Genomic DNA, 26,304 nt, shown 5'->3' on the forward strand with positions numbered 1-26,304 from the left:
GTAAACATAGACACTGTGCAAAAAAGACAATAAGGAAGATGACGCTTGGGACGTTGCACTACAAACATCCATGGAGGGATTTTATGTCTTTGGGAGAGAAACTGGAAGTAGACAAACCAGAAGATAGAAGACTAAGACAAAATGTATTTAACTGCTAAAGTGATTATTAACTTACACTACTATGCTTGTCAAAGATATACAGAGAGTGAAAACAATGTTTGCCCCAATCTAATAAAAAATAGTCCTTAATGGGCACTGAAAAACTTGAAACTGACAAAAATATTTAAAAAAATAATAATAATACAAATAAAAATATACCGAAGACTCACAAAAGAAAATCACATTAATTTAGACATTTTGTTCAAGACATTTAAAGAAAAGAAAGAAAAAAAAACAACAGCAACAAAAAAAAAAAAAACACTCAAAAAATAAACATTTGAAAGCACTTCCTTTGACCTCATATGAACACCTCATGCTGTCTTGTTATCCCAGATACTTTTACTGCGATCCCTACTCATAAGGCTTTCTCCTTATAATATTATGTCACTCTTCCTCTTGATTTTTGTTTAATAATAAATTTTAAAATGAACCATAAAGTATTAAATAAGTTCTTTGTACAGTTTATTGTTCTTTTTCTCGTTTTGTTTTTTTTTTTTTTTTTTTGCCTCTGGGGGATGGTGGGGGAGGGGGTATGTTCTCAGGTTACCATCAAAGCTCCTGCAGCGACACCTCCTGCAACAGCAGCAGGAGCTTGTAGCCATTTTAGACAGTTTTTTCATGTTTGCTTTTCAGGTCGGAAGTTTAATACAGAGTATGTTTATGCATTTTTCCTGCATTCTGCACTGCTGCCTATGTTTACTGAACAGTATTACGTTATGTGTGTGGGACTTTTATATATTTTAGGTGCTAAAATTACAAGATTTGTAGGCATACCCTAATTGCCCTCATCCCAGCTATGAAATTTAGTACTCTGTAAGTACATATAAAGAACAGAATAACAGCCTCATAACACTATCTCGAAACCACGACTATTGTGAGTACAGACAAAACTCATTGATAAGAAAAGAAACCTTACATCAAAAATCAGAGTAGACGTAATGAACCTAATCACGATACAGGCAAAAGTTTTCTTTATATTGTTTTGTTTCCTCAGCATTTTTCTTAATAAAAGCTGAGCCAGAAATGTTTATTTTAGAGGGACTGAAGAGGTTGCAGAATAGGGAAAGGAGTTAGGAAAAGATCAGAATAAGCTGCTGCAGGCTGCAGAGGGTAAAAAAAATAAAAAATAAATATCTATCTATCTATCTATCTATCTATCTATCTATCTATCTATCTATCTATATATATATATATATATATATATATATATATATATATATATATATATATATATATATATATATATATATATATATATATACACAGTATATATACATACATACATCATTGCAACATAGATAACATGTAGCTGTCCGTGTGTATTTGTGTTTGTGGATGAATCTTCGTGTTTACTCTTCTGCATCCTAGACAGAGTTAAAATGAGGGTCTTTAGGGAAAGGATATAGGCATTGACGTGGTCAGCAGGTGGTGGCACCTGTGGCGCAACACACTGTGCTGTCAAGTGTGGAGATACAGTGCAGGTTGGTCAGGCACTTCAGCTGGACACATAAAGAAGGCAGGACAAATTGACAACAAAGTAAAAATGCAGATGTGATATGTGAAGAACAAAGTGCAATCCATGATTCAAGAGCTCACAAAGTTACCCTGAGCAGCTGTAATTATTAAAAGTAGTTTTTTTTCCCTGTGATAGTTCCAGTCTTTCACATCCTAACAGGGACTTTTGGACTCTTCTTTACAATGTTGCTTTAGTTTAATTTGTATAACGGGCGAACTTCTATGCACAGCTCTCTCAAGCTCCAACACAATGTTTTATTCTGGACGTGGACTTTACCAATGCAAAAGTAAAATTGCTGCTCTGCTTGCAGCAGTTTTGAGATTTCAAAATAGCTGTGGTGGCAACCATTGTTGGGTGGATGCAACCAAGGTCAGCGTTGATGCAACCATGGTCAGCGTGGATACAACCATGACGAGCGTGGATGCAACTATGGTTGGGTTACAACCAATCTGAATGTTTAGAGCTACTGTTTGAACAGATGCACGCTGGCAGCCACCACTTTCAAAATGATTATTAAAGATTACTCGCTTGGGAAATGATTTACGCTACTGCATCTTTCAGGGTGTTTTATAAAATATGCTCTTCCATTCAGATTGTTGGTACTTGTTTTAGCATTCAGGTCATGGCCGCTGTTCTTTTTCACAACCACTCTGTCAGTTTTCTTGTCCACTGTTAGAACGATTGCACACCAGCTGCTACTGCTTTGAGAATGGTTTATACATCAAGGCACCACATCTCAAATGCTCAGAATCCACTTTGAGGATGGAGGATTCAGCTCGAGGGCACTCGCAGACAGGTAGCAACGACTGCCAGACTGATCATAACTAGTCCCTGACTGGTCATAGCCACTTTTTATTTTTCTGTCCACTGTCAGTGTTAACTTCTCCTGTCAGAATGTCAGAATGGTTGCAACTGCTTCCAGAGGAGAGAGTTGGGAAGGGTTCTGATTGGACAGGGCGTGGATGTGACTCACTTACATCTGCTGAAAAAAAAAAAAAAGAAAAAAAACTCTACTTCAGTCATTTCTTTTGGACTAAAACATGGAAGAGCACCAAATAAGTACCATTGTCACTTTGATTTTGATTGTAATTCCCTTTTATTCCAAATTAAAGAGGAATTAAAACTCTTCTGTACACGTGGTCATTCTCAGTAGGAATTTCTGTATGAATACCAAACATTGCTTAATTTTCTTCATATTCATTTTATCCTGTTCAGAATCCCACAGTGCATGATAGCATAAACAACACTAAACAGAGACTTATTCTAAACATGGTAAACAAGACAAAATGCTATTGACTGGGATGTGAACTATTCTTGTTACTGTGAATATTGTGTTTTCTGATACCTTTGGTTATTTATTATCTAAATGTGGTTAGACTCCAAGGGCATAAGGGAGCAAAGGAGACGGATGTAAATTTAGGAAAATGTAAAAGAGAAAGAGACAAGAAGGATCTCTGATTGAATGTAGATAATAAGAGTCAGAGAGAAAAAAAGAGACAAAAGATGAGTGAGAGGGAGTTAGAATGGGGGACGAAGGTGAACTCTGATCTCATGGAGCTGCAGCTGAAATGAGCGGATGGAGAACAACAGTGAGTCATGCCGGCTGAGCTGTGGAGATCAGGTGAAAAGAGGGCCTTGATTATGTGCATGTAGACCAATATTGCTGCGAACAAACAACAGAAAAACATATTCTGTTAGAAACACCTGTGTGCAGGTGAATTTTCCCAGACAAGAGCATATACCGTTCACCTATTGGCCCCTGTGATCTCTTAACATTTTATACACGAGCCACATGCATAAAAAAAGCTCCCATTGGTTCAAATGCTTGCTCACAGATCAGATTGCTTTTCCAGATGAATTCGCTCACAACGTCATCATAACAAGCTGTTGTTCCTCTTTGTGGAACATCTCAGCTGGACTCAACTGGAATCTTAGAGACTACCAAACATTTCCAGGAAGTAAAACTTTGCCCCTTTCTTTCTGGATTCCTTTACAATTCAGAATATACAGTAGTTGTTTTGATGAAAACCTTCTTTAGTCGGTGCAAAAAGTATGAGGCACAGTTTTCTTTTTCTTTCTTAAATGAGGGAATCTACTAAACTGCTAGCATGGTTGGTTGTGTGCCTGATGACGGTCAACGGTCTGTTGGAAATCTTTTAGTGCTGCTGCTTACTTGCACCAGAAATGGGGAATTTTCTATTTTCTTGTTTCTTTTTTTAGTTTTTGCTTCTGTGTGATCAGGGTTCAGTCTAAGACTTGAATCTTTAACAGCCTATTGGTTCAATTTAAATATGATTCAATGCATTTGGAGGTGCATCTGAATGTTTTACATCTACAAAGTACTTTATAACTGCATATTGCTTCATTTACGCTAATGAATACAAGTATCAGTTCAATAAGAATTCCCTTTTATTCTGTGCTTTTAAAAATCAATGGAGCACTTTCAATATAAGAGGCTGAATCTTTTCAATAACAGTATCTATTACCCACCTCAGTACAGTGCATGTGATTTTCATAAATCAGTCATCACGGAAATTCAAGAATTACATGTAACAGCTGTTCGACTAGATTTCCTTACTGAGTCCTACACCTGGGCTACAGTTTGGCTGCAGATTGCAGGGAAGTGGAGTTTGTTGTCAGAGCTTCTACTGCTGCTTAAAGCATTGGTAAAACACAGCTTTTTCAAGTTAGGAGGAATAAAGCTGGCGATCCAGCTCTGTGGCTTTTTACTACAGATTAGGAGATTTTCTTCTCTTATTCTCATATTCTCATTAAGAAAATATGAGAAGTAATGATCAACATTTCATACTTAGCTGCGTATTTTCAGCAATGAGCTTGAGAAATCAGTGCACAGGCTGCACATTCCTTCATCCTGTCTCTGGTTGAAGTCTAAAAGATTTCAACAGCGAGTGTATTTTATGGGTAGTATGCATTCACTTGCTGGAGGTTAGGAGAATTTTTTTTTTAAACAATAACATAATTTCTTTTGTGTGTATGTGTCAGGTCAGTATGTCAGATTTAAAAAAAAAAATGGAATGCATCCCCCTGAAGCTGATAGCATGAACACGATTGGAACGTACCTTGCATGTAGCATTGTCCATAGCAACCATGTTAGTGATGATGTTGCAAGACCTTAGAGAATTTTATTTAAATTAGAAAAAGAAGAAAAGTTTAGCTTTTCTGTTCAATAATCTATTTAAGTTAAAGTCCATTTGTGATGAGAGACATTACTTTTAGGTGTTGTTTTGCTCATAGACACAGTTTAAATATGTTAATTTCTTCTGAAAATGCTGAGGATTTGAGGTCTGCTGGCAGACTAGATTCCAATTACACTGGACAGGGAGCTATCCCGTATCTATGCTGTTGATCAGCGATGTAAAGAAATGATAACGGCCCACTATCCCATATCACTGGGCTGAAAACCACTAATAATGTCCATTCAGTGGAGTAAGAATGTCTGAAATGGGAGTACATTGATTGTTTAGCGTACTGCTATAATGCACATGATCAAAATTAGTGGTGACAATAGGAGAATAAAATCATCTTTTCAATCACATAAATTAATTAATCTGAAAATCAGCATTCAGGTTTCATTCATAATTATCTGATAATCTCAAAGAAACTCCTACTCATGAAGATGTTATTAGAGCAAAACACAGTTAAATAATGATAAAACTAGAAAACCATTAAAAGCGCAGACCTCCACCAACCAGCTCATTTCCACCCATACTGAGATTCTCAACCAATGTTTAAGTCCTGCATTCATTTTATATGTATAGACTATTAGATTCCTATAAACTGATAATGAATCCACAGTGTCTTAGCTATATTGTGGCGTTTGTTGCATGTTTATATCTTATTCTTTTGAAGTCAAAATAATAATAAGGATCCACAATTTTTCCTGTTCTGACTCATAGTATCCAGAAATTTGCCAGTATTCAGCTCTATCTTTGACATGTTGTAAAACCTGTTGGGCACTTCTGTACTGCTTGGTAAAGAGTTATATGCACATACACCAAAAATGGCCTTGTGTCCCAATGATAAAGAATTCATCAAAATAATTCCAGGATCAGATGATGATCTGGATCACATCCAAAATTTATGGAATCAAAGTTAGATCAAGACCCAGTCTCAGAAAAAAAACAAAAAAAAAGCCCTGCATTTTTTCCAAAAAATAAAAATATAAATAACAAAATAACTAACTAAATAAATAAATACCAACCATTTTGAGAGCATTCTGTTTAGTTAGCGGTCAGAGTTGAAAGCACAATCTTAATTACCGACTGATTTGTCAAATTGGTTGTGTTCCTTCAGGTGGCTGATATTCGGGTGAAAACATGTAAAGTGTTTCTTTTTTACATTCATTACATAACCATTAGTGCAAGGCTGATTTTACAGACTGCTTGTATTTCATCAAATACGTGTTTTCCAATAAGCTCATAAAATCCAAAGCCATTTATAACCGTTAGCTGCAATCTGCTGAAATAACAACTAACAACAATAACAACAACTTTCTATTTTCCTCCAAGGCAAAAAAAAAAAAGAATCACTAGTTGAAAATATCATACTTAATTTTATGCTGACTGAAATATTCCATTTCTTTCTGTTGCTGCATCAATCCAGAGCTGCTCCTGCCAGCACATGTGAAACATTTAGACATTTCCACACCAACAAGATTCATTTCTCTTTTTGAAGTCAGCCCATGATTGGTGGTGATAGACAGATTGTTCATCCAATCACTTTTTTTTCCCAACAATGTCCAACATAAACTTCCAATTCTTGGTTGTGTGTACCATCTGTTACATCTGGTTACCAAACCCCTTCACACATCAGCACCATGCCTTGTGGCTTCCTTGTGTGCAGATCCATCCAGAAAGTTGGAATTTTCATGTGCATGGATTATAAATCCAAGGAAAGTGTGTAAAAGTGAGAGTACAGATTTGTTTTGTTCCTTTTTCTTAAGGTGAGCTCTGTGTCACACAGTCGTCAGGTTTACTCTGAAAACACGTTCAGCCCCTTTGTACTTTTTGTGGCAAAAGGTTTTCAACCCTGACCGACTGTCACAGCAGTTTTTCATCCTTTAGGTGGGATGTAATCAGATGCTTTAAACCATGTTGTGAAACAAACAACAACAACATCAAAAAAAAAAAAAAAAAAAAAAAAAAAAAAGCATGTGGCGCTGAAAAGGTGCAGAATCGAGTTGAGCTGCATTATGCAATGCAAAAGAGATGTTACATCAGTATGGATCCATGGCTTTCTTTCTTTGTGCATGTTGGCTCTGCGTTCAACATTTTTGTTTCTCATTTTATTTAAATCGCAAATCATATGAAGGCAGCACAGCAGCATCTTTGTTTGTATGTGTGCCTGGCAGAATACATTTTCAAGCTAAATAAAGCTGGTTTCAAACTGCACGCCATTTCTGTCTAATATTTCTTCATTTTTCATGCTTTTACCATTCTCCATTTTTTCCAGATCTAAATAACATATGGTACCCTCAATTATGGATGTTTTTTTCCAGCAGGATCCTCCTTCTATATTTCCCATGCAACAATTCTCTTGCATGTTGAAAGAAGGAAGGACATTTTTGCCAAAGAATAAATAAATGAACAAAGTCATTGAACTGGGGCAAAAAAAAGTAACTATCTTAATTTGGGATGCATTTGCGAAAGAGTGATGGAGGGTGAATCGGGTTTATTGTGTTTCTGTCACAGTGCCTCCTGGAGCTGCTTTTTCAGCAGTCCTACAGAGCTGGCAGAAATAGAAGTAAATCCTTCCATCTTTAAATCCACCCAGGATGTTTTTATGCTTTTTTTTCTCCTTACTGCCTTTATTAACATCAGTCTTAAAAGTCAAACTGGCTTTTTCCTCTGCCTACCTACCACCCTCATACCCACCCACCATCCATCCTCTTTGACTCTTCCTGCATGGAGGATAAGGCTGTCTGGCCTTGAAGCCTTTCACAGCAACACCTTTGATCCTCTGTTTTGTTTTTTTGTTTTTTTTTTTAGTGATTTTTAGTTCTGCCAAGGCAGAGGTTATGCTTTTGGTGTAGTTTGTTTGTCTGTCAGTCGGTCTGTCTTTATGTCTGATAACATAACTTGAAACTTTATGGACGGATTTTGAGTACATTTTTTAAGAAATGTCAGAAATGGAATAAGGAGCCAGTGCTTACATTTTGGGTGAGATACAGATCGCCATCTGGATACAGGGATTTTTTTTTTAAAGGATTTCCTGCTATTGAGAGATACATATCATTTTGACATTACAGTTTCTAACTCAATAGATGATGTCAAAAAAAGAAAAAGGAAAAGATGACATCATGTTAGACGTTAAATACTCTTAACACCCATAAGAGAAATTGCTCAGTTCTTCATTAACTTCAAGACTATTATAACTATTTGCTTCGTTTTGGTCTCTTGTTTGAGTAATCTCAGTAAGATGTGGTATATATCCTGATGATGGAAATAAGAGATGATGTTAGCTTGAAGACGTATGTTGGCATGTGGTTTTTAACTCAGTGGGCTGTTGGGCCTTTTGTTGGACCTTTTCTCAGGTAAGTGACCCTTTGATTCAGCAGACTTCTATCTTCTCTGAGTGCTTCTAGTTTTCAGTATTCTAGCTCCTGTCCAGCTAATATTACCATTTCTGTTAGATATTTTTGCCCATAGTGAATTATTTAAGTGTTTACTCTTTAGATTCTGCCTGTGAATTTCTCAGCGTTGCTCATCTTATGTCACTTTTAGATTTCTCTTATTTTCTTTTTCCTCACATTCAAGCAGGTTCCAGCAGGGCGTTTCTAGATTTTCAATAAATACTGCATATGCATGCTTCGGGTAAATTATGCTCTTCATGCTCATCATCCTCCACAACAGATTCAGTTTTGCGAAGGCTGTCAGACAAAACTAAATAACTAGCTTGGGCCTTGGGTGATGTTGCTACTGGTAACAGGAACCTTGCTGAAGCTGTTAGCAGACTGCTTTCTGTGAAGGTATCTAGGTGGGTGTAACCAGGTGCTTTGTGAGATTTAAGAATTCAGGAAACGTCTTGCTGTTTCAACACATTACACTGGATTAACTTTGTTTCTGTCTGTGAACGACAGCATTGATTTTGTTTTTTTTAAAGATTTATTAATAAGGAATATGTTTATTCCATTCTTCTTTTTCTAAAAACATTTTTAGCATTTACAGCCAGAATGATTTTTTCTTTTCTGGTAATATTGATTTATACTTAAATATGTAAATATGTATCAAGTGAGATACTAAAATAGATTTCCACAGAATATATTTCTTCATCATAACCTAGGTAATATCATCAAAAGATACATTTTACCTAGTTTCCATCGGGATTTACTATGATTTTTCTTGAAAAACAAATGTTGTCCTTTAAAAGAATTCCTTTGTTTTCAAAGCCTTAGTTGAAGCATACTGTAGTCTCTTTGTTTCTCTTTCAAAGCACCTTCTAATTACTCCACTGAACACCAGTCATTATAGCATTTTTGAACCATTACGGCTTCATATTCTTCATATTCTATTCAAGTTTTTGTATAGATTTCTATCTCAGAAGGTTGTGTTTGATAACTATTCTTTCCCAAATAATAATATTAAGCAGACTGGCCATTTATGAGAGTTAGTTTTAAGCAACTGGCTTATAAATTAAAATACAAGATTTAATAAATCCATTATAAAACATGGAGGATGTGACAGGGTGAAGATTGCGACTTTAGTTGTGTAGCAATGAGATCAAGATGTTTAAAAATACAAAAAAAAGTCAATGTATGTTATTTTTCAGAAAATAGAACACTTGTGGATGATTTGTGTGAAATCATTTTGAAGCAAAACAAAATCTAAACAGGCAAACAAAAAGCCTTTTAATCATCGCCATGAAGTCAGTTAGTGCAAACGTATTAATCGGGGTGTGGGCGTGGTCAGGGAGCAGAGCTTTAATGAGACTCATTTCACTGCATCCAGACAGATGGACAGAACTCCACTTTGGCTCAGACAATCTGTGTGACTGTAATTATATAGTGGCTTGGATCTGGCAGGACCTGGAGTGTTTCAGACATCACCATTTCCTCCCCATCCATCACATCCAGCCAGGCGGAACTAGGCCTCAGATGCCCTGCGAAATAATCATTCCCATGCAACAGCCCTGACAGCAGCATTCATTCAAGAACACAGCTGATCAAAGATGATAATAGCAATCATGACACTGCATATTTTACGGGCTGCACTTTGGCAGCGCGCGTCAAAATATGTGTTTGTAATTTTTCTAGAGACTATGAAGATGTGACTCAAAACTCAGCAAGGGAAATTAAGTGAATGAAGCGGCAGTTATTTTCCCAAAGCAAATGAACTTTCGCTTTATATGACATGTCCATCGACTTCAAGAAACAGACCAGAGGGCTGAAATGCAAATATCTTCATTAACTCAGAGGTGTTTAAGACAGGCTTTGGAGAAAAAAAGAAAAATTAAAAATCTCGCTTGTGATTACTGTCAGCAGAGAGCTTTGCAAAAACGAGAAGAGCATCTCTCAGCAAGGGCATAAAGAGTTCAATCCCTTTCTTAGCTTTTCATGTCCACCTATAATCCACTGTCCTTCCAAGACCTTGGCCTTTGCTAATCTGTCAGTGTGAGGTTCACCTTCCACGTACCATTTCTCTGCTTTTTTTTTCATTTGAACAAAAGCAGGCAATTTAAATGTGGATTTATTCATGCCTAATTATATTTTAATAATCATTTCTGATTGTTTAAATATAATTAAATACTATCACCGCCCCTGTAAGTTGTTAGTTTATGAATAACAAACAAACTCATATTTCAAAAGTAGTTTATAAGTCTGTTAGATTGAAAACAATCTTGTGCTCTGCTCCTCCTTCATGTTTTAGTTGTGGAGTGAACGATGAAGGGACAACTCTTGGTAAGATGTTAATCCTAAATGTGCTAGCCATTCCTCTGGGCTTCAGTTCAAACAAAGTATGCTAGCCATATTAGGTGAAAAAAAAAAAAAACTACATACAAACACAAACAACTATTTAGATTTTTTAGTTGTCATCTAATGAATATATTCCTAATAATGGACCTCTACACTAACTCAGGACTTTTGACCAGAATTAAACAAAATATCATTGGACCGTTAAAACAAAGTCAAAGTGCCGCATTTGTTGTATAAGATTTTTTTTTTTTTTTACTCTGGGCCAAAAATTGCAGCTTTAAAGGCTGTTTGGAATCAGCTACCTGTTTTGGAAGACCTTTTTTTTGTTGTTGTTTTTACCACAAAAAGCTTAAACTAAGAAATATTAAAAATACTCTTCTGCCATATGTGTTCAGTTGCCTGCACATTTAGTTGAATTAACTGGTGCTGATGGATGTAAGAGCATAGAAGAGCAACTCCACTGAGGATCAGAGAGCAGACTGGAGGTTAAAGATCAGCCGAGTAGATGCTTCTCTTCTCTGGTCTCCTTCAAGAGTGAGTAAGCTGAGGTTGAATGATGAGTTGAAAGTTGTCAAGTCCTGTCTGGATGTTTCTGTTCTCAAGCCAGAGTTAAAAAATAAACCACATTCTACCTCATGCTTTATCTGGATTTTATGACTGACAGTGGTGATGTAAGAGCACATCAGCATTAAGATTTTTAAATCACTTCACCTTGTTTTGTATCAATATTACAAGGACAAAAGATCCCTGTGGAAAAAGGGCATTTTTTATGTGACACAACATCAACAAATGGTCACTGGAAACTTGTGGATTTATGTAGGAAAACGTAACATGAACCACCAAAATGAGATAATCTGTTTCTTGCTTTTACAAAAACCAAAATGTACTTAAAATTAAGTGAACAATTCAGTAAATGTCAGTAAATTCAATACTCCTTAGCTGCATTGTTAAACTGATTGTGGCACTTTGGATTCTTGTCTTTAAGCTGTTATTAAAGGTTAATATGTATCATTTGTGGCAATAGGTCATTATACGACCTTCAACCACTAGATTGGAGAATAGAAAGCTAAGAAGCTACATTAAGTTTCCTTTGTGTAAAATGTAGTCTGATATCTAAAGGGAATCATTCTGGCTTTTCTCCAAGATTCTTTCTCCAAATGACTCCAATGCCGTTTTTTTCCGTAGTGGTTGCATTCATATTCTGATAAGTGAGCCCTTCCAACTGTGAATAAGGTCTGCTTGTCTCCAGCTCCATGTTGGATGCTGCCATTCTCCAGAGCCAGACCTTGGCCATCTAAGCTGCTCTTTGTTATTTTAGTCTTTGAGGGTAATGGCGAGAGATCATTGTGATGAATGGTCTTTAGGAGGGCAGAGTGGCTCGATAGAAGTGAGCGCAGGCTGTGGGGAGGGAAATATCAGCCTGTATTTTTCTTTTATTCATCACTCTGTCTCTTTTCGTTTCCTCCACCCTCTCTTTTCCATCACTGCTAGATGTGACTGGTCATTAACACAACATTAAGTGCTCTGTAAATCCATAGCTCCTCTGACTCCTTGCTCCTGCCCACAATAGAGCGGCTACAATGACACACACAATGGCAACACTAGATGATCAGGGGCAGGGAAAAAGTATCTTCTACACATCTGGTAAAAGCAGAGCTATTAGACTGGAGAGATAGGCTACTGTTGGTGGGCTTATGAATTAGTGGTGTATAAAAAAGCTTTCAGTATTTTGTCAGGTGTTTCAACATCTAAAACATTGCAGTGAAAATGTCAGAAATACAATAAAGAGATGTTAATGGAAAATGTGCGAAGTAGAGCGAGCTGAAAAAGAGCTAACTTTACAGACACATAAAAGAATGTGTGAAGTGATGTTGGACAGTGTCTGCAACAGCTTTTCCCCCACTGCACTGCATCCTTAGTTCATTGCATAACTCAGATCCGCTTCTGGTCTGCAGTGCCTTACCAAACTGCCAAAAAATAAACCATTATGTCTTATCACCTGAACTGGTAGGAGATCTATAGCTGGAAAAACTTGTAAAGAACACTCTGTCTCACTCCAACACCTTGTTCATCTAGAGGCGGTATCAATGATACATAGCAGTTGGTGCGACTCGATAGACGAGTGGATAGGGTGCATGCCGTAGAGGTGCAAATGGCTTCAAGCAGCAGGATCCCAGTTTGATTCCTGGCCTGTTCCACATATTTACCCTTCAGTCTTTCTACACGTTTCCTGCCCCTTCTGAAAATGCTCCATCCTGGTAACATACATCTGTACTTGGCTTCTTAATGCATGGGCTAAATATACGCACTGCCAGACTTGTGTTGTTTTATACACAATTTATTGAAGAAATGGATGCAAAGAACAGAGAATTCCATTACCGTTGGTGACAAGTGATGCTGTCTTTTCTTGTCTCAGGTCAGGGAGATGTCATGGAGATAGATTTGGTTTAAATGTAAAAGGTCTGGGGAGAGAGGTAAAGAAAGGGAACCTATGCCTTGGCATTGGTTATTGACATTGGTATTGCAGGGTATTGACATGTCATGGACATGTGGTATGACATGTGAATGAACACACTGTCCTTTCCATCTAAATGGTTGTGGGACATAAATTTGCGTGTTGGAAAATTGATATAGGTACTGAAGAACACAGTGTGATGTAAATCCTCATAGCAAGCAGAAATGTTGCATGTAGCCTCAAGCTCAGAGCAGCAAGAGCCAGCTAATCAATATGTTGTCTATAAACTATCAAACTGTAAACGCTGCCTTCTCCAAACACATGCATGAGCAGCACATCCATGGAAAACATGGAAGAAAATCTCTGTTGAGATTAAGTTTGATTGCAACTAAGTAACTCATGCACTGTGATAGTTTTGTCTTTTTCCACAATGGTGACACTGAATATCTGCTGGAGATTAAATAAAAAACTATAGTTCATTATTATCATAAGAGCCAATGCATTTCCAGACAGAAGCTGGACGTGCGTTATTGGAGACGCCTCAGGGATCTCTCGGGTGTGAAAGATGGTGGTCATTTGGCTAGACGTGAGGCGGTGGGGACCCCCTCCTACACCAGAGCAGACGGGTGCAGAGGAGCCTAGGGCTGGCTGTATTAATGAACAGGCAGTGCTGAAAGGGACAGGTTCCTGTAATGCTGATGAATGGTCATTACAGAGCAGAGACGAGAGAGGAGAGCAGAAGGGGAAGAGTGGAGGGTGGTGGTGGTGGCGGGGAGTACAGTGAAGTGGGCACAGAGGGAGCATCGGTGAAAAAAGGCTTTAATTTGCACCTCAGATTTCTGTAAACTCATTTATCATGTCAGCAGTTTCACTGTTCATCATGTGTCTTCCCACTCCACCCTCTACATGCCCTCTTGAGACCCAACCTTTCCTGTTTTTCTCCATGTGTTTCTTGCACCAACTAGTTTTATCATCTACATTAAAATTTGATGACACACATTTATCCTGTCTCCCATGTCTAATATCATCTCTCGGTCTCATCTAGCAAGGCTTCAGAATCTTTACCATCGTTTGACTGGTTCATGTAGCCGAAATCATACCCTCCCTATTAATTCCTGATTGTGCTGTTGGGGCTTTAAAGGTCAGAGGAAGTAGGAAGCACTAGGAGATGCAGACAAGAGACATGAACTGACTGGAGGCCCACTCAGTCCACTACAGACCTCATTAACTTCTCGCCTACAGCTGTTTGGATCATTGACGTTGCAGAATTTGGAGAAATAAATCTCTCAACCAAGCCGTTTGCTTCAAGTGGGAGTATAAAGAATATCGTTACTATAGAGGGTGGAAATAATCTAAGATTGAAATGCTGAAAGGTTTCAACAGATTTAAAATCGTATTTTTGTCCACGGTGACAGTTTCCCAAACGTTTTTCAGATGAATGCACAATTTTAGGCAAAGCTTCATCTCACAGCGATTTCTCTTCCCAATTCACTGAGATTTCAGCCAAATGTTGATAGCACATTTTCATCATCTCATCATCACAGAGTTAATTCCCTAAAGGCTTTCTGATGCTTGTCCAGCATACTTTCTGGGTCACACCTGCAAGAAATGGCCTGCAGTGTACTTCAGTTTAGTTTGCACACAAGCGCTTTTCCACTACACTGGCTCTTGGCAGCCATGGATTCAACGTCTGTCTAATTGTAATTCAGCAGTGGCATAATTTAGAATTTGTTACAAACCATATTTTCTAATGCATCGACCCAGTGGCCAGCAACACTTGGCATAGATGGCAAATCGCATTGCAGCCACAGTAATTACTCTGCTTGTGCTTGTACAGTGGGACTACACATTCTACAGCTGTGAGCGTATTTAGAGAACAAGATGATAAAGTGGTGTTTTGCTGTTGCTGCACTCAGACAGTTGTTTATTATTCCAAAAAAAAGGAGGACATTTGTGTATTCTCAAAGGATGAATAAACCCCATAGCTCAATAGGCTGATGCCTTTTTGTTAATCCAGGAAGAAGCCTCATATTTAGTGCCTTGGGGAGGATAGTAATATGTGCACAAATTCTCTGTAGCTCAACCAATATTAACATTCTCTATCGGAAATTTATAAAAAAAAAAAAAAAAAAAAAGGGCCTCATCGCAGATGATTACTAATCAACCATGTGTACTCCTCTCTCCTTCTCTCTCCTTCTTTTTCTGTAGTGGGAGGAAGTGAGTGGCTATGATGAAAACCTCAACACCATCAGGACCTACCAGGTGTGCAATGTCTTCGAGCCCAGTCAAAACAACTGGCTTCTCACCACCTTCATTGATCGGCGTGGAGCACAACGTATATATGTAGAAATACGATTCACAGTACGCGACTGCAGCTCCATTCCAAACGTCCCTGGTTCCTGCAAGGAGACGTTTAATCTGTACTACTATGAAACAGACGCTGTCATTGCTACTAAAGGTACAGCCTTTTGGATGGAGGCCCCTTACCTCAAGGTGGACACCATTGCGGCAGATGAGAGCTTCTCACAGGTGGACTTTGGTGGGCGCCTGATGAAGGTCAACACAGAGGTGCGCAGCTTCGGTCCCCTGTCCAAAAATGGCTTCTACTTGGCATTTCAAGACTATGGGGCTTGCATGTCTCTGCTGTCGGTCAGAGTCTTTTATAAGAAGTGTCCAAGTGTGGTCCAGAACTTTGCAATCTTTCCAGAGACCTTGACAGGAGCTGAAAGCACCTCTCTTGTCATTGCAAGAGGGATCTGCATTCCCAATTCAGAGGAAGTGGATGTCCCTATAAAGCTCTACTGCAACGGGGATGGAGAGTGGATGGTTCCTATTGGAAGCTGCACATGCAAAGCTGGGTTTGAGCCTGACAATGGCAACGTCTGCCGAGGTAAGACATAAATTAAATGCATTGTTTTCAGAAACATGCCGCAGTTGCCTCAGGAGTACGTGACCTATTCTAGCTAAGAACAGCCTACTTACATGTTTTCTGCTTTTCATTATTCTCTTGTCTTTCCACTTAAAGGAACATTCATGAACAAACCAAGTCATCTTGGACAGTTGACACAATGTTGCTCAGGCTTGCATGTAACAGAGCTTGGATCCCAGAAATTTCCATATCATTGAAATGCACAAATTGAGTATGTTAATGTATTTATGAGCATGATATGTTGTACGGTTTCCTTGATTATATCTACCTCCAGAGCACTAAAAATACACATTAGAACTCGCAGTCTGTGGTAAATGGCACCCTGATGCCATGGTGAGAGTTTGCCTTTGTCTCAGTATGATGTGTGGAAGACTGAGTTCTAAGGAATAGATAATAACTCGTATTTAAAGTGAAGGGTAGTGTGGGATTTTGGTTCCTTCCTTTTAATTGTGTCCTCTAATGCACCTTTAGGTTCTGCACCTTTTTATTTTGACACACTCCCAAACGCACGCACATGCACACACATCCAAACAGAAAATTTGATCAAGGTGTCTGGCAATAATATGAGAAGCTTGGGGCTCTCGGTATGGTGCAGTATTGGTCGGGCTGCCTCAGGAGGTTAGTTTGGAGAGTGTGTGGAACCCAGATAAGACTGATTGACGCCCATCTGCTCTGATCAATAAACAGATATAAGAGCGCCACATATCTACAGAGCACACTGTGCGTGACTGTGTCTACTGTATCCTTCTTGCATTGCTTTATGTCACGCACAAACACACTCGCACACCTACATACACACAAAGACAAATACACACTATCCTTAGATGAGACTGAATGACTTTCAAATTGAATTAAAGAGCAGAAGTTGATTGATTGTAGTTGATTATAGTAAAGTATTTATTTTCATTTCACACAAATTTCATTTCATTTCTTGGGGAAATATGTTTGATGCTTCTTATGGAGTTTATAAATGTGTTCATTTGTCCTGTTTTCCAATATATAATTATACCAGTAAATTTGATCATTAAATACTAATCACATTTGTTTTCCATTCCTTTTTTTTTTTTTTTTTTAGCCAAGATTTGTTAAATCTAAATATCCAGTTAATATATAAGATGATGAGGTATTGTTTTGGTATCATATTTATTAAAGCAAAGTACTCTGTGATACTGCTGTTAAAGTATGTTTCAGCTGAATGATTAGAACCAAAATAGCTTTCTATTTCAAACCTTATTATATTGAATTTTTCAGCAATAAAGCCACTGTCAGGAATGTCCACAGAGATTTGGCTGAAGACACTATAATAAACCTCTCTGAACCGTATCCCCTGTGCACTATACTGTGGCAGTATCTCAGCATATTCCTTCCTTCTGTTTTTTTTATCATAGTATGCTCTATGTTCTTTGAAGGTTAAATGTTGAAGGCAAAATTCAAAAAAGAAGATTTCCAATTACAAGTGATATATCTGTGCCTGTCCCCAAATTAAAAACCAAAATCAGAAGGTTTAATGCAATAATACTTTTTCTTTCTTTTTTCTTTTTTCCTGCACAGAAAGTGAAGATTAGAATTTTTCCAAAGGCCTCCATGTGTGTTTATAGGAGAAATATTCCTGCTTTCATAGCAGACATCATTGTTACAAAGACCATAAACACACACAGGCCCATGTACATGCAGTCCACCAATAGATATTTTGTTTCAAAAATATCTGAACTAAAATTGATGTACATATTACTGGTAATGCCAACAATCCTCCTCGCTTACTTCTTCAGCAAGAAAACTGTGTTAAATCTGATCACTACCACCATGCAGGTTATGAAAAATAGCCTGTGGAGAGGAGGCGACTTTGTGCTGCTAGAATGTAGCTGACAATAGTATAAATCTTAGAAATGTTGTGTAGGTTGGCTGATCCTCAACACAAACACACCAACTTCCAGGCTTGTAGAGAGAAAATAATAAAAAATTAAAGAAGAGGAACAGATTAACCATCTCTATCTCTCATATCCATCTGACTCTGAGACTTATGTGTGGAATGTGTTCCCCCCTCATTTCCACTGAGAGGTCCCTTCCAATAACAGCAATCTAAACCTTTTATTTTTCATGCAGTCTCCTGGACTTGTAATCCATTATTTAAACAGGGGAATCTAACCTAAAAGTGCTTGTGGAAGCTGAGTACAACAGGCAGCCGATCAATTGGAGGTTGGTGCAATAACATGGCCTCAGCATTCGGTTTAAAGTAATTGCCCATTAGAGATGAAGTAACAGGAATAGGAACAAAAAGAATATGAGAGCAAGTAGTTTCAAGCTGAAATAATTACCCTCAATGAGGGCAACGTGAAGGAAAAGTCTTGCTGAGAAAACGAAATTGTGCAGCAGATTGTAAGCACTCAGCGGGAATCATAAAAAGAATATATTTTTGACCAATGATAAACAATTTGGTAATGTGTTATTTCATTATTTAATATTCAGCATTAATGTAGAAGCAGTGGGGCTCTTGCTGAAAAACAAAACACTTTTTCAAATGACTATTGTTCATTTGTCAGCCATTTGTCATTACTGGCTGAGATGACATGCTGACATCCATTACTTTATAGAAAAAAACATACAATCTGTGTAGCTAGAAATCTTGTACAAGTACATACAGTATATGTTTTTAGTCAGTGAGGAGTAAATGCTAAATGTTAATGTTAGAAACAAGTTAATGCTTGTTTTGCTTGGGTATAATTTGTTATGTCAACAAAAAGATATGTTGTATTTATTTTGAAATTTTATTTGGAACTAACATTTCAAATAAAAACATTTGATACACAAAATCGAAGTCTAAAAGGGTTTAACATTAAGTTAAATACTTATCTCGTCTAAAAAAGTACAGTTTAGTGTGTTGTATGAGTATTAACCTTCCAGTGTCTGATTGCATGTTCTCTGATTTATACATTTTAATTACTGACAGTATGTGTGTGTCGTGCTGTCAGGTGGGCAGAGAGGCCATGTAGAGACACAGACTTGTGCTCTCTAACAGTGATGCCAGCACGCCATCCTCATTACTAACTCCCCAGCTTCCACACAAGCCATTTGGGTATCCCCTGCTCTCTCTTCCTTTTCTCTCCCTCTCTCCCCCTCGGCTATGTAAGCAATCTGCTAAATATTTTATCACCTCCCTGTTAAATCGAGCAGAGACACTCCAAACAGCACCTCACCACCTCCGCCAATGCAAAGCTTGTCTTGTGTGTGTGTGTATCCTGTTCAGCTCAAATACCTGAGGGACACCGATTTGATGGTTTTATTGAGCTTTTTTTGTAACCGTTGTTGCAATCTCCAGCTGAGTGGTGGATGAAGAATACATTTACTTTACCTTATAATCTGCTTTTGTAGACACTGATCATCTTAATGATCTTGAAATTCTCACATACCAAGTTACTAAAATCCATTTTCAATTGTTCCAATATATAAACTGTTGATGTGACAGATAAATGATGTAAGCCTGCCAAACTTATGCATGTATTTAACTTTTACTCAACCAGGTGAAAATAGCAACTGTTTGTTGAAAAAAAAAAAAAAAATCAGGAAAGTGTTCCGATCAAGATGTAAAGCAGTTTTTAACAGCGGTAGTTTAGTAGTTTTAAATAGTAAACATCCAAAATGTTCATGCAATATGGATAAACTGCAAATACAAGCATAAACATCAAAACTTAATAATAAACTAAAGCAAATCAAAACTTGGCGTTGTGTTCCTAACTATGGCTTTGCCTCTTTTTCTTGTGGGTATCTGGGATTCTTCTTGAACTCATACATTTCTAAGTGGAGTCTATGAAGGATGCAGTCGTACAGAAGGTTTTCAGCTGGATTTTTTTTTTTTTTTTTTTTTTTTTTTTGGAATCGGTTGCCTTGATGTCTTTCTTTTCATTTTCATTTTTAACTTATGAAGCACTTCCTATGCTAAGCGCACATATGTAACGACCCTATCAACTTGGAGACTCTGTTGATAAAGGACATCCGTGTGGAGAAGTGTTTCCACTAATTATTGCTTTTAAATTAATTTACATCTGATTAAGATGAAAAAGGAAAATTAAAAATCCAATCACAACTAGGATCTACTATTTATTACATTTTTATTAAACTCTCATCCATTCATCCATCCACCCGTCCATCCATCCATCCATTCATCCATCCACTCGTCCATCCCTCCATCCATCCATCCATCCATCCATCCAAATATCCAAGGCAATATCCATGATCATGTATTTATATAGTTGGGTATTTACATAATTTCTCACTGGAGCAGCCCTGTATCTCCACACAGCAAAATGAATCATCTCATATTTTCTCTCACCGTTAGACTCCAGTGGGCTTTTGACATGTTGGCACATTAATATTACAAATATTCAAATAACTTTATTTAACATTCTGGAGTCTGACAGTGGCAGCGGGAGATTCACAGACCATTGAGCAAGTGCGCTTCTCTGGGCTAAGTGCCGATTCATCATGGCTGCCTTACTCCTGTCTAATGGCTGCCATCATGGGGCACACACACTCAGAAAAATGTATCTCGCTCTCCATATGTGCATTTTAAAAATGTTAAATGCAGTGACCTGGGCATGTTTATCACATTATTAACCTTTGCATAAAACCATATGAAACCTACTATATACCCTTGTACAGTTCATTCATTGTCATGAGCAGAAAGTAGCTAGCTATTTCTCTGTATGAGGGGTGAATAGAGAATCTAACAGGAGTAAAATAGTCACACAAGCAAGTATTTAATCTCCCTAGCCATTCTTATTTATCCTAAGCTTCAAAGTTTAGCTTCTCAAGCCAATATTTCTAAGTTTACAGCTTTCTGCCACACAGAGGGTTTTGTTACTTCTTTGTGTTTTTCATGTAAGAGTAAAGAATCTGACAGATAGGACCAGCAAAAGCCCCATAACTTATTAGAGCCAATTCCTGCCCATTTGGCCTTGTCTATTTCTGTTCCACAGAGTTTACTTCATTTGCAGAGGCATCAATGTGTCTTCACTACTACACAACAAAACACACAACAAAACACACCATCATCCACCAAGTCACCTTGAAGCCCAATTAAGAAAGCATCTGACTCTTCCTGCTCTTATTAGTCTTATGGCAGTGAGGACCAGTGTGATGAGGACAAAATGGGGCAGTGTAAGAAAGAGACAGAGAAAAGCTATATGAAAGAAGAGAGTGAAAGACTTCTTGTTTCCATGGCTCTCAATGGATTGAAAAGGTGGTGGTGGGGGGGAGCAGAGAGCGGTGGTGACAGAGCGTGACCCAAACAAAGACTCTTTGAATTTAGGGCTCAAACAGAGTGTTTCTAATGACCCCAAACACAGATGCACTGCTCCCACTGCAATGACAGTCAGCCTCTAATGATGGGAGAGAGATCCAGAGATTTTGTTCATCCATAATGGAAATACCTACCACAAACAGAGCTGTTCTTATCCCCCAAGGAGGGACATGTTGTCCTACTCCTATTATTTTTCACTCTTTATGTTTTTAGCTTTTTTTTCTGTGCAGTTCTCAAACCATTGCTCCTTTAAATCTATGTTTTTGGTCCCTATGCTTTGTTCATACCCTTTTCTTATCATCTCTCAGATGGTGTGTCCCTCCTCCCTTTGACCAAACACCTCCCAAATCGGTCTTTGCAAACTCCATTCATTTCTCCTCCTGTGCGTCAAAACTCACTCCTTATACCCTCAACTTCTAGCCTCTCCTATTCTGTTCTCACTCATTGATGGACACTGAGTTTTGAGGCCAGTCAGAGACACGAGGACATGGGGAGACAAAGGACCCCAAACATTCACCAGATGGCTGGGGCACTGCTTAATTTGCCTATGTCACCCTCGCTGGCAAAACACAAAAGTCTGCCCCTGTGAGGGGCTCCACTTCTCCCTTCCACACCAGTCTTGACCCCCATCTATCAAATCTCTCATTTAATGCCTTTAAATTATGATTACATCTTTAAGGCCACAGCAGAGAGACAGTCGGCAAAGCTCTGGAAAAGTTTCTGTCTCTGTGTTGTTGGCATAAGTTTCCCCAAAGTTACTTGTCTGGAAAAGTGTCAGTTTGGACAGGAAGTACAAAATTGTCTTCAATCCCCTTACCTCCACCCCACATTGGAATATGTCCCAGTAAGCTGTAATGAGGTGAGGCTTTCCACGGAGTATCACAGAATGGTTTAGAAAGTACAGACGCCCCCAGCTCATCCCCCTCCATTGCTCCTCATATTTTGGTTCTTTCTATCTCATCAGTGTCCATCAACATGCACAGTCTAACTAATGAAACAGTAAAATCTGTCTGACTTGACAGCAGAGAGACATCTCTCAATTCCAGGAAATTGTCTCGTCCCTTTCTAGAGAGTTTTAGCAGCACAATGGTGTGTGTGGATCAGTCAAGGTTATGCCATGGAACTTGTGGACTGATGATCTAATTAGAATTGAATTACATTTATGGTTGGGCCAATATATGTCTGTTCATTTCACCTGCAAAGGCAAATAGACAACAATGCAATCAAGAGGGATGTGGAAGGAATCAGACAGGAAAAAGGCTAAATTAGACCTAACCCTTTGGTCTATTTCATGGACAGTTAAGCACAATTTATAATATTAAGAAAAGGCATACTCATCTTTTATTTTTCACGTTTCTTTCCTGCATTGCAAACAAAATAAAACATTGAGGTATTGGGTCTGGCATGCACATTATGCTGTAATGGTATGAAGTGCTCACAGCTTCAAGTTGTCATGTGAGTCTGTGATTGGTCACAAAGCTACTAATTAGCAATATGCTAATGCTAAATTTTCAAAATGCTATTTTACCCGTCTTTATTACAAACAAACTCTCATGTCTGCATTGTGTTGCCGGCAGCAGTAATAACTCAAAACATGCGCAAAGAGAAGCAAACTAACTGCCTTAAAGGAAAATGTTTTTGTAATATGGTTAAAAGGACCTTTTGGTGTTAATGGTAGCTATCACATCTGCTAAGATGTTTCAATTGATTGTCTCATCGCTCTTTAAATAGAAGTTTGTGTCACCTTAGGAAGCATATATCACATTTCATTATGTTTATTTAAGCAAACTCTTCAACCCAAAGATATTTTTATTAATTATTATTATTATTATTATTATTATTATTATTATTATTATTATTATTATTATTATTATTAATTTATTAATTATTATTATTAATTATTTTATTAATTTGCATCAGTGCTAGATCTCAGTTCAAAGTTTTAGCACTTGAGACTTTCCAAGCTTGCGAAATCTCTGTTGTGGGAAGCGTTCATGCTACATCTACATCCGCCCACACACTGTTTCATTACCTCTGGCTGAACTTTGTATTCCAATTTCATAACCTAATCATACTTCCAAGTTTTATCCTTGCATTCTTGAAACAAACAACATCACATTTCCTCCTTAAATGTTCCCCACAGTTCCCTGATGAAACAAATCTCAAAAACTCACTCAATGTAATTTCTGTTATGACACCATGCATTGACCTAAACCTATTCAGCTCCCTATAACTAGGATGGTCATATCAAACACCGCATATCACAATATGCAATTATCCAGCAATTAGACACCTCCTGTATTCCACGCTGAACTTCTTGTGCATGTAATTGCATGTTTTTGTTGTGGGTTAACACAGCCTGCACTTTATGAGGTCTTTTTGTGACTGGCAGACAGCATGAACCCATAAAGTCTTTGACGTTGTTCTTTTGCCATATGTCAAAAACACCCTTGCCACAATTCTTTTAAAACTAAGCTGAAGCTACAATGCGACAAAAAAGACATTCTAATTATGCTGCCATTTCTACCCATGACTTACACACCTGAGATGTGTGTATATCATTAGGCTACCTCTAACGTGACTAGTTAAACGTTCCGCATGTTTAACTGGCCCATTCTGCATGATGATACAAATTATAACCACCTATCATGCTTGTTAAAAAAAGCATAAAAACTTTGAACATATTTTGTCTCCATATCTAAAAAATGGACAGCAAAATTCAACAAAGGTAAAGCAGTCCCACCTGAACAGGAAAGTAAAATTTTTGTGTGTGATTGTGTGTGCTTTTTTTGAGGACTTTTTTTGTCCCCCATTTGTTTACTGAGCACTCACGCTGGTCGGCTGGTCGGGGGTGCCGCAGCTTGTCTTCCAGACTGGAATTAGCATAGCTACACTTGTTAGATCTGTGTGGCATTTCATATGCATGTGTATGCCTGTGTTAATTATGTGTGTGTGTGTGTTTGTGTGTTCCACTCTGCAATCTGAGCATCATTTCAGACCTCACTAATTAAATCAACAGAATAAAAAAGACTCATTTCAGTCATGTTTGGCCCTCAAAGAGACAACCTTTGCACATTGTTACAGTAGCTTAAACAGCATGAAGCTGGTTTCTAAGAACATATGAAATCTGATTAATAGAGCTTTAGAGCTGAAAGCCCAATTTTGGTATTTTTTTTATTCATGTTCACATTTATTTTCGAGAGGACTCTTGAAAGGTTTCTGTACACATATGTACAAAGGAGATTAAAACTCTTTTCACAGGCAAACTCTTTTCTGATGAAGCAAAATGTAACTCAACATGATTTTATGTAAAGATTGCAAATTTTTGTCCTTTAAAGAAAAAAAAAAAAAGATTCATTCAAACATTTCTGTGAAAGAATAATTCAGATGTACACAGCTGGTAAAACAGATCTGGAGGATGTCTTTCAGTCTTTGCCTGTGTATAACCAAGGTAAATACTTATTTTTTAAAATTGATTAAATAGTTAATAAATTAATTAATTAATAATAATAATAATAATAATAATAATAATAATAATAATAATAATAATAATAATTAAAAAAAAAAAAAGTTTTCAGGTTAGCTGTGCCTTTAATTCCAAGCTAACCTGCACAGCCACTACATTATAACCTCGCTCCTTCACTCCAAACTGGAAGATGGAAACATGCTTCATTGAAATATATAATAATATGCCACCACCCCCAACCACAGTTTGAGCTCTAGAAATAAAAAAGGATCATAATAAATAGTCAAGGTTGTTGACACACCATCCAAACTCACCAGATCCCCAATCCAATCAAGCTTCTGCAGCAAACTTCATTATAAGCCCAATTCACAGAGGCCTCACCCTGCAACCCTCACAGCTAAAAGGATCCACTGCCAAGATCTCAGAGTCAGGCAACAGGGAACACCCTACATGTACATAGTGCATGTTGAGATGGGTTAGAGGTGTTTGCAGAAGATGAGAACTTACACATAACTAAATACGTCCATGTTTATGTTTTCAGGCTAATTTGTATAGTTACAACTATGAACCTCTAACACACATGACGATCCCGCAAGATCAGAGACATTATCTCAGCGTCAGCCAGCATGACTAAAGTGCTCGTCCAGTCTGCACAGTGGTATGCTTCCCAGAGAGAATGATATCTGATTAGTCCAGCTACAGCTGACAAACAAATGGATTTGCTGTGTCTGGAATGTTCTCATGGGGAGCAGGCTGAGATGGAAAGACACTGCTTCTGTGTTGCAGCTTGTACGGAGCGTAATAAGACCCTTTGGGGACTGAACAAAATACAGAATGATAGGGACACAAAAGCACACATGTTTGGACACTCAATCAGTTTTACACTCGCTCCTTCTTTTACTTTATCTATCTTTCTCTCTTACTTTGTTCTCTCTCATAACTGACCTTTATATTACTACTTACCATGGCCGACCCATCATTATGTGTCTTGTCTTTAGGTCTGTTGAGTTCTGTCACCAAGTTTGTTGTCTTAGCTGGGTGTCATTTCAGACCACCGCAAATAGGACACACACAAGGATATAACTGTGTTTGTGTTGGTGCACATACATGTTTGTGTGTGTGTGTGTGTGTGTGTGTGTGTGTGAGCAAGTGTGAATGGGCCGGTAAATCCTATTCCCTCTTGCCCTTGTTTTTCCACTCTATCTCATCTTTTCTGCCTCTTTAATTCCCTATCTTGCACTGTCCATTCTTCATGTGCTATGAGAGCAGTCACCAAAAGAGTGTGACAATAGAGGTATTAACCCAATGCACACTGAGCTTGCCTGACTTGCACAGTCAGTGTGAGACTTTTACACCCCTAATGCTCTGTGAATGGGGCTGCTGCTCCCCAAGAGCTGCCTTCATGAGCACTCAGACTGAGGGGCCTTTTTTTTTCTCCTGGCTCTTGTGGCTTAAGTCCACATTGCCACTGCTGACCCCCCTCGAACACACAGTTCTTCATTTTCATAAGCGCTTAATCTGTTTTGGAAGCTTCTCCATTGTGGAAATGAT

General features: G+C 38.0%; 1 protein-coding gene across 3 annotated transcripts in view; it reads left to right on the forward strand.

Moving 5' to 3' along the window:
- Window positions 1-26,304, forward strand: part of LOC306758187 (ephrin type-B receptor 1) — a gene marked incomplete at both ends in the record, with an annotated part of 159,600 nt that overhangs the window by 54,542 nt on the left and 78,754 nt on the right. For all 3 annotated transcript variants that reach the window (XM_079243416.1, XM_079243417.1, XM_079243418.1), the window contains one exon: window positions 15,271-15,952. In XM_079243416.1, coding sequence (XP_079099542.1) covers window positions 15,271-15,952 — 682 coding nt within the window. The remainder of the gene's footprint in view (window positions 1-15,270; window positions 15,953-26,304) is intronic.

The sequence above is a fragment of the Telmatherina bonti genome (genome assembly GCF_933228915.1).
Source record: "Telmatherina bonti genome assembly, chromosome: 7".
NCBI classification, from domain to species: domain Eukaryota; kingdom Metazoa; phylum Chordata; class Actinopteri; order Atheriniformes; family Telmatherinidae; genus Telmatherina; species Telmatherina bonti.